This window comes from Chelon labrosus (genome assembly GCF_963514085.1).
Source record: "Chelon labrosus genome assembly, chromosome: 13".
Classification (NCBI taxonomy): domain Eukaryota; kingdom Metazoa; phylum Chordata; class Actinopteri; order Mugiliformes; family Mugilidae; genus Chelon; species Chelon labrosus.
In genome coordinates, this window is record NC_140346.1 from 24,344,035 (window position 1) to 24,353,480 (window position 9,446).

General features: G+C 44.6%; 1 protein-coding gene across 1 annotated transcript; it reads left to right on the plus strand.

Moving 5' to 3' along the window:
* On the plus strand, positions 1 to 3,307 carry mlnr (motilin receptor; the record flags this gene model as incomplete). The annotated part of the gene is made up of 2 exons (XM_084558344.1): positions 1 to 784; positions 3,009 to 3,307. 2 exons carry the CDS (start codon positions 1 to 3, stop codon positions 3,305 to 3,307), a joined length of 1,083 nt encoding a protein of 360 aa, XP_084414470.1.
* Positions 3,308 to 9,446: the final 6,139 nt, after the last annotated feature.

Genomic DNA, 9,446 nt, shown 5'->3' on the forward strand with positions numbered 1-9,446 from the left:
ATGCCCTGGTCCAGACCCCAGGTGGACCTTCATGCTGGTGGAGCAGAGGCCATGGACCAGTACAGTATAGACGACCACCACTACGAGGGCTCCCTCTTCCCCACCTCCACCCTCATCCCCGTCACCGTCATCTGCATCCTCATCTTCATCGTCGGCGTGACCGGGAACACCATGACCATCCTCATCATCCAGCACTTCAAGGACATGAAGACTACTACCAACCTCTACCTGTCCAGCATGGCGGTGTCGGACCTCATCATCTTCCTCTGCCTCCCCTTCGACCTGTACCGCCTGTGGAAGTACGTGCCGTGGCTCTTCGGGGAGGCGGTGTGCCGCTTCTACCACTACATCTTCGAGGGCTGCACCTCGGCCACCATCCTGCACATCACGGCCCTGAGCATCGAGCGCTACCTGGCCATCAGCTTCCCCCTCAGGAGCAAGGTGGTGGTGACCCGACGCAGGGTCCAGTACATCATCCTCGCCCTGTGGGGTTTCGCCCTGGTTTCCGCCGCTCCCACGCTCTTCCTGGTGGGGGTGGAGTACGACAACGACACACACCCAGACTACAACACGGGGCAGTGCAAGCACACCAGCTACGCCATCAGCTCCGGGCAGCTGCACATCATGCTCTGGGTGTCCACCACCTACTTCTTCTGCCCGATGCTCTGCCTCATCTTTCTGTACGGCTCCATCGGGTGCAAGCTGTGGAAGAGCAAAAATGACCTGCAAGGCCCCTGTGCACTGGCAAGAGAAAGGTCACACAGGCAAACAGTAAAGATCCTGGGTATGTAGGTCTATATATATATATATATATATGACGTGTGTGTCACACTCCATTTCCATTTGATGATAAAAATCATCACAGATTATCCAAAAAATGCAAACATTTCAAGTTGCACACTTGAATTCTGCTTTCTCTGCCTTTACCTTCCTGAAACCGAATCTTAAATGCACCGGTTTTGCCTTTCATTGTTGCTTAGGCAAAAAATAATGACTAATTTAAATGTGGTACTTCTGGTTTTCTGTTAGGGCACATTTAGGATTGGCTGATTTACACTCCAGTAGTTTCCCCCTCTCCCTTTTCTATATTTAAAAATCTCTCTTTCACCGATTTCACCGTGCACCGCTTTCATTTTTATTTCTTTTTTTCACTTGTATCCTGCAACTTTGATGAAGAGAACGCCGTTTCCATGTGTGCTGCTGTCGATATCAACTGCTTAATTATTCTGTTTTTGTCCGAGGCTAATTGCGTCCTGCCACTGTGCATACTGATTGGTTTAATTTTGCTCTGGTACACGACGCAGGAAGCCCTGTATGTATGGTAAAAGGCCGGGGCCGGGGCCGCTCCATATCAACCCAATGTTTAATCGCGTTGGAATACTAATGGCGTTCATTGGCGGGGCACGAGCTGCGCAGAGCTCATGTTGTCAAACTTGCGTCAACGTTTGTTGAATCCCTAATTGGATTGTCATCAGAGGCCTGCATTAATCAGCCCTAATGGAAATTTACATGCCGCTACAAATCTGTTGCCGCCATTAATCTCAGGAGTCACTCTGAGGCAGTGACAGAATCAACCGTGGCATCAATTTTTGGATTATGCTTATTGTTAATTCATAAGTAATTGGGCTGAGGAAGGCCAGATATACCTGTCCTTTAATTATTGAACTCACATTTATTATCCTTACAGGAATTACAGCCCCTCCCTCCCCTCCATTACAAATTGATGTTAATTTTATCTCCAGGGGCTTCTTGATCAATACCAGTGACTCAGAGATTACCTCACCGAGCGCAGACATTTCTGGCTTCGTCCTTTGTTTGATTTGTGGCCTGTTTTCTCCTCGCCTCACGTACAGTACGCCGCATAATTGGCTTGCTTACTTGCCGGTGTTGTGAAAATATGCCTCCATCGTTGGAGCCAATTACAGGCTACAATCACTTTGAGTGACCGGGAGAGGTTGTGCACATAAGTGCCAGTGCGTGGGCTTCAGGAGAACTTCTTTTTGATGTTGCCGTAATTGCCGCTGGTCATTAATAAATGTCAAGGGTGACCGCAGACCGCAGATCACAGGATACTTAAAGAGCCTGTAAACCAATTTTCTTAATCAGCTCCTCGTTGCGAGCGAGCCCACGACATGAGCACGATTTCATCTTTCAGAGGAATAGTGGCCGTTTCACACGTGGGCTTTCCGTATTTCTGCGTTCTCGCTGCTTTTGAAGCGAGCCGAGGGGGAAAAAAATCAGATATTTCTGCGCAACAACACAATATAAGAAACAAAAAGGAGAAAAAGAAAAACACCATCCATCAAGTCTTATCAAACTGCTCCCACACAGAAACAATAAAAAAAAAAAAAGGTTAGGCGCTGAGTGTTGTGAAACTCTTAGAAATAAAAATGTTTCCCAGTGTTTGCGTGTGACTTATTTAATCACAAATCCTCGTGACGTCCGTTCTCCCCAAAGTACGAAAACATACTTTTAAACCTTGTGATATGTAGCTGTCTCTAGTGAACAGGGTCAGAGAACAGAAAAACATCTGGAAATCTAAAGTAATTACCCCCTTCCTCCCTCGGCTACACGCAGATACCGCCTCGGGTCATTTTAGTTTTAGTTTTACAAAAGCAGCAGCAGAGCATGCATCTTTAAAGGAATTCATTTGGGTTATTTGGTAACTTGAGACTGATTGTGTGGCAAATATACGTTTCTTCCTCGAAGCTATGTTTTTTTTCTTTTTTTTAGCAAAGCACAAACACTAGAATCTGAGGAAATGGTTTTTCTGCGTCCAAAATGAATAAAATATGATGTTTCCTGGGGCTGCAGTGGCTTCCTGGAGTTTCTGGTTGTTGCCTAGCAACCGCGTGGCAAAGCCAAGACAGGAAGTGGTTGAGTTCATTCATTATTTTTGGGATAACATTAACATTAATATGTCTCTCGCCCATATTTAAGATGTCCAACTGGTCCTGCTCCTCCTGACTTCTTCTTCTTCTTCTTCTTCTTCTTCTTCTTCTTCTCAGTGGTGGTGGTGCTGGCCTTCATCATCTGCTGGCTGCCCTACCACATCGGCAGGAACCTCTTCGCCCAGGTGGACGACTACGAAACGGCCATGCTGAGCCAGAACTTCAACATGGCCTCCATGGTGCTCTGCTACCTCAGCGCCTCCATCAACCCCGTCGTCTACAACCTCATGTCCCGGAAGTACCGTGCCGCGGCCAAGCGCCTCTTCCTGCTTCACCAGCGGCCCAAGCAGGCCCACCGCGGCCAGAGCGTGATCGATCAAATCTCCACCCTGAACGAAAGCCTGACCGGGGTCTGACCGGGGGGGCACTTGCTGGCTTGCTGGACTCTCCCGAGGAGAGTTTGCTGGCGTCTTTCCAGCTCAGAGGTTTTGAGCTAAAGAGGAAACCTGCTGATATAGACGTGTAGGGGGGAGATATGTGTTTAAACTTAACAGGGCTGAGTTCTCCACCGCACTCCAATGCAAAATCAGACGTGTAATTTAAGACTTGATGATTGTCCGCCGTGTTTTTATCAAGAAAATGTTAATTCATTTGCATTTGTCCGTTTTCCTCCACACTGCTCTCTTGTTCATGTATTTCCTGCTTGTCGTCGCGTGCGCCATTTGAGCATAAACAAGCGATCTCTCTCTACGTTGATGAAGGATGATAACTTTTCATTTGTAATTCGTAACTGTAGTCCGTCTACGTTCTGCTGTAGGATCGAATTTGTTTTAATGTATGTTGAACCGTTGTTATCACGGCGTCTGTTTGTTCTCATAAATCAGGAACAGCAAAAACAAGTAAACCTATTAGCTGTGGGCCATTAGTTGTGTTGATCTGAAATTGGGTATTCCAGTGTGTGTGTGTGTGTTTGTGTGGATAGATGGGAGCATACACAGATTAGTATGAAAATGGGGCGGTTGTTGTTTGTGCGCGGATGCCACCTGAGCCCTGAGGTCTTGGTGGCTGCGTACGTGCCGGTCATCACATGTAATCTGACATGGCTATTATATTAAATGGGCTCTGAGTTAGATTTACACCGGCAGCAAAGGTCCCTGCATCACCATATTTAAAATAATGGCTGCTCCTCTAAGTGCATTTCAAAGAGGAGAAAAGATATTAGGTTGTCAGCAGTAGCAGGCATTGTTGCTTTTATAGCCTCCACTTGCATAATCTTGACTCTTTGTACAATTCTTCTTTGATGCTGGGTTTTGGATTAGAAATTGTACACCTTTGTACCTCATGCGCTCTGGCAAGAAAAGGTAAAGTATTGTATTTTAACCTGAACAATGTGTTATCGCAGAATAAAGCCGGTATTTTTTTTTTCTTTCTCAAGTTCTGTCTCTCATACATCTTGTTCTTTAAAAGGAACTGTCGTGATTTCGCTCATGAATCATCGGCCCTTGGTTCGCACAGATACAAAGAGACATCGTCGCCCTGGGCTGACTCATCCTCGTGACACTTTTTTCGCTCAGCCATTCATCTCTTTGCCAAGAGGAGCCGAAGCAGCCGGTGAAAGCTTGTTCCCCGCAGACCATCCTGCCATCACCTGGGGAAAGATCAACAAGCAGCACGACTCCTCTGCTGGTTATTTTCATTTTCTGATAATGAAGAGAGTGGCTGTGAGCGGTTTGTCCGGCGCTGTCAACACCTCCACGAGGCTCTCTTCACACCACCTCACATCATTCAGCGTCAGAAAACTGCAGTTTGTTAGTTTTGACTCTTCTGTCCATGACGTCTAAACAACGTCAACTATACCGCACACATGGCTTTGGCGTCTGTAATACATTTCAACTGTCAGTGTAGCTAACGTGTGATGACACAGTTTTTGTCAACTCCTTCTATTTCAAAGCTGTTGAGTCCTCTGGTACTAGAGTGGTTTCAAGGTTCTTTACCCAAAATGAATTAAATCCGAAAGGTAGGAGGTGTGACGATACAATATGATGCTACGCAATGCATTAGGACACGATACGACACAATACGATACGATACGATATGATACAGAAAGATACAATACGATACGATGCCACGCAATGCATTACGATATGATATGATACGATATAGAATGATACGATACAATATTGCACGATACGATACGATACGATACGATACGATATGATACAATATGATATGATATACGATACCATACCATACCATACCATACGATATGACATGATACCATACCATACCATACCATACTACATGACATGATACGATAGTACACAATACGATACAACGCGATGCATTAGGACACGATGCGATACGATGCTACACGATACAATACTATACTATACAGAACGATACGACACGATGCAACACGATATGATACAATGCTATACTACACAGAACTATACGATACGATACAATACGATGTGATACGATACGATACTACATGACACGACATGATACAATACAACGCAGTGCGTTAGGACACAGTGCGATACAGAATGATACAATACGATACAATGCAACACAATACGATAATCCTTTATTGATCCCACAGTGGGAATATTTACAATGGTGAAAATTCTACAGTAGCACGTAGGATCACTAAAAAAAAAGTACAAAAGTAGTAGAGTGAAAAAATAAAACTCGAGGGAAGAATTATTCAGATTCTCAGTTCCTAATTTTGTGTTGACATTACTGTGTACACGCACATTTGTAATATTCGTAACACTGGTAATATTGATATCGCACACATTACCACACACTGGAAATGTAATGTTACACAATAACGTATCTCTGTAAAGATGTTGCACATCTAAAGAACTGATCTAAGTTCTGGTTTGTGTTTGGTCTACTGGGAGCAGGCTTGGTTCTAGAGACTGACAGCAGCAGGAAAGACACACACCACACACCACGTGTGAATCAGCCTGTCATTGAAGGAGCTGGCTCTCAGAGTGCCATGCATTAAGGTAGGACATGGTCTCCATCAAGGAAGATGATGATGATGAGTCATCATCCTCCTGACTTCCAGCACCACCACCACTACAGCTCCTCAAAAGTGTGCCATGCACTCCACAAGATCTGAGTGTCTGCAGCAGAAAACTGTCAGTCCCTTTTATCATTCAGGTGAACACCCAGGTACTGGTAAGAGTTCTCCATCTCAACCAGTTTGCACAAAGGCACCTTATTAATGTTTGGACATTGTACTTAAGATTATATCTTTATAATTAAACAAGAAGGGCAGTGTTTAGAGAAAAAGAAAGAATGAATATGCTATTATACTACAAATGAGGTGGGGGTTTTATGGAATATGCTGAACTGGCAGAAGCTACACAGATTTGCATATATTTCAACCTATTAGGCTGTGCTATTCTGCTTTTCAGTGTGTTCTTCACTTGCATTAATCTCTTCATGAAACTTGCTGTCTTTTCAGTTTAACTCTTCAGGGAAATGAATTGTCTGACGCAGCTGCAGACTTCATTTAAGTGGAATGAACCTTTCTACCAGAGGGAGGCGCTAAAGTGTCCTTGCTGTCCTTGCTGTGAGCAAATTACAGCAGTTTCCTGGGATTTAAATTGGTCAGGCGTTGCTTTTGAACCCACATAAACACCGGGCTCTGAGATAAAAGCTCCTTGTTTTCACCTTTCCTTGCAAGAAATCTTTATCGGCTTCCCGCCTTCAGCCCATTTCCACAAATTATCAGCAACACATATTCCCTTCCTGTTTGGCTCCCTGTGCCTACTGGTCAGTGCATGTGGCTGCAGGAAGCTCAGTTAAAATGGAGGTCATTTAAGAGAGGGGTCTGCACGATGATTCAGTCTCTCTACACTATCTGTCCTGCTTGTTTCTTTCATAACCAGGCTGCTCTTCTTAATGCCTCCGGTGCCGTCTCTTTCACTCTCTGTCCTCCTCAAATTAAAGTCTTTGGAAAGGCGAGTCATTTTTATTTACATATATCCACTTTTAAAGCAGCTTTAACGAAGAGCCCAGTCAATTGGAGGCGTGAGCCTGAAACGGTTTGTGCAATTTCACCAATTAGCAGTCATGTTTCTGTGCCCTGCGGAGCCGGACGGGTGCCTGCGACACCTCTGTGCTCCTGTTGTCACAGCTGGGTGACGGTGAAACAACAAATACAAATGCGTCTTTGCCTTCTGCAATCCACGGTGCGCCCCCACAGCTCTTTAATGGCTCTAATAACGAGCTTAATTTACAAATCACTAATCGCCCCGTCTTCTAAAGCTTTTAGTACGCAGCTTCCATTGTTTAATGAACCGTGCTGCACACAGAAGAGTCAATACCCTGCTCCTTTCTCCAAATTGGTAGAGTTTCCCGCAATTTGGAGGCTAATTTATATCCACTTGGTGTCTGCGAAAGCGTCCGTGAAGAGCGTTTCATGTTGGGTCGACTGAGAGACGAATTCTCGGGTCCTGCAGATCCAGAGCCGTCAAACCAGATCTCGTGCAGCTTTTGGCTATTTGACAGCTAAACAAAAAGATGTATGTGCTGAAAAATAAACACTTCATACACATTTTTGAACAGTGGGGTTATTTTTTCACCCCCTCCCATTAGTGTGTTTCTATGATATAATGTAATGAGGCGCTGTGGTGTGCTGTTGGTGGCCAAGAAGCCGGTCCATTAGATGCCTTCTCTCCACTTCCACGCCGCAGACCACTCTGGTGACTGATTCTCCTTCCTGCTGGCCCCAGACGGGACGGCGGGGTCACTCCCAGATCTTTCATCTGTGCGCGGAAAACTTGGAATAAGAACAAATAAGAACAAAATGAGCAACACCAGCCGACATTGGAGAACCAGAAAACAATATTCGGAACGATGGAAAGGGAACAGATATCATAATGAAGTATTTACAGATGGGGGTGATGCTGCAAATGCGTGCATTACAAACGTTTTTCCTGTCTTTTGTCACATTTTCTAATTAAGTCAGATTGAGTTTAAGTTACTCTACAGAATGAAGAGAAGAGAACAATGATACACTGCCTGGCACAAAAAAAAAAAAAAAAACTCACCACCTGGGTTTAACTAAGCAAATAGGTACGAGCCTCCTATTGGATAATTACTGCATTGGTGATTATCTTTCAGCTGGAAACAAGTTATTTAACCCCAGCTGATGCAATGACTAGCTTCTCATTCCTTAAACAACCATGTCTAAAGACACATCCTGTGGCTGTGGAAAAGTTGTTAGTCTGTTTGAGAAGGCTCAAATCATTGGCATGCATCAAGCAGAGAAAACATCTAAGGAGATTGTAGAAACTACTAAAATTGGGTTAAGAACTCTCCAACGCATTATTAAAAACTGGAAGGATAGTGGAGAACAATCGTCTTCCAGGAAGAAATGTGGTTGCAAAAAAAATCCTGATTGTGATTGGCGATCACTTATACTTTTGGTGAAATCAAATCAAAGAAAAACAACAGCAGAAGTCAGGGCTATCTTTAATAGTGAAAGTAAGAGCATTTCCACACACTGAGAAGGGAACTCAAGGGATTGGGACTGAACAGCTCCGTAGCCTTAAGAAAACCACTAATCAGTGAGGATAACCAGAAAAAAAGGCTTCAGTTTGCTAGGGAGCATAAAGATTAGACTCTGGAGCAATGGAAGAAGGTCATGTGGTCTGATGAGTCCAGATTTACCCTGTTCCAGAGTGATGGGGGCATCAGGGTAAGAAGAGAGGCAGATGAAGTGATGCACCCATCATGCCTAGTGTCTACTGTACAAGCCTGTGGGGGCAGTGCTATGATCTGGGGTTGCTGCAGTTGCTCAGGTCTAGGTTCAGCAACATTATGTGTCCAAAGAATGAGGTCAGCTGACTACCTGAATATACTGCATGACCAGGTTATTCCATCAATGGATTTTTTTCAGATTGTGTCCAGACCTTAACCCCATTGAGAATCTTTGGGATGTGCTGGAGAAGGCTTTGTGCAGTGGTCAGACTCTCCCATCATCAATACAAGATCTTGGTGAAAAATTAATGCAACACTGGATGGAAATAAATCTGGTGACACTGCAGCAGCTTATCGAAACAATGCCACAGCAAATGTGAGCTGTAATCAAAGCTGTGTGTGACCTTTTTTTTGGCCAGGCAGGTGTCAAACTGATCCGTGAAAGGGCCGCTGTGGCTGCAGGTTTTCATTCCAACCATGCAGCAGCACACCTGACTTGGCTCAATCAATCAACTGAACTGCCTTCACGCAGTCATTTCAGGTGTCCTCTTGCTTGATTGGAACAAAAACTTGCCAGCCACACCCACTGCATGGGTGCTGCATGGTTGGAATGAAAACCTGCAGCCACAGCGGCCCCTTCACGGATCAGTTTGACACCCCTCACACAGCTGAGTCAAATCGGAGGAAGACAGAGAAATACCGGATGTAAGTAAATGCTTCCTCCAAAATGAAAGTGTGCACATTTTAGTTACGGATGGAAAATTCAGGGAGGAGAAAATAAAAAGTTGAAACACTTATACACTAGCTATACTCGACTGGTTGAAGTAAATTTAA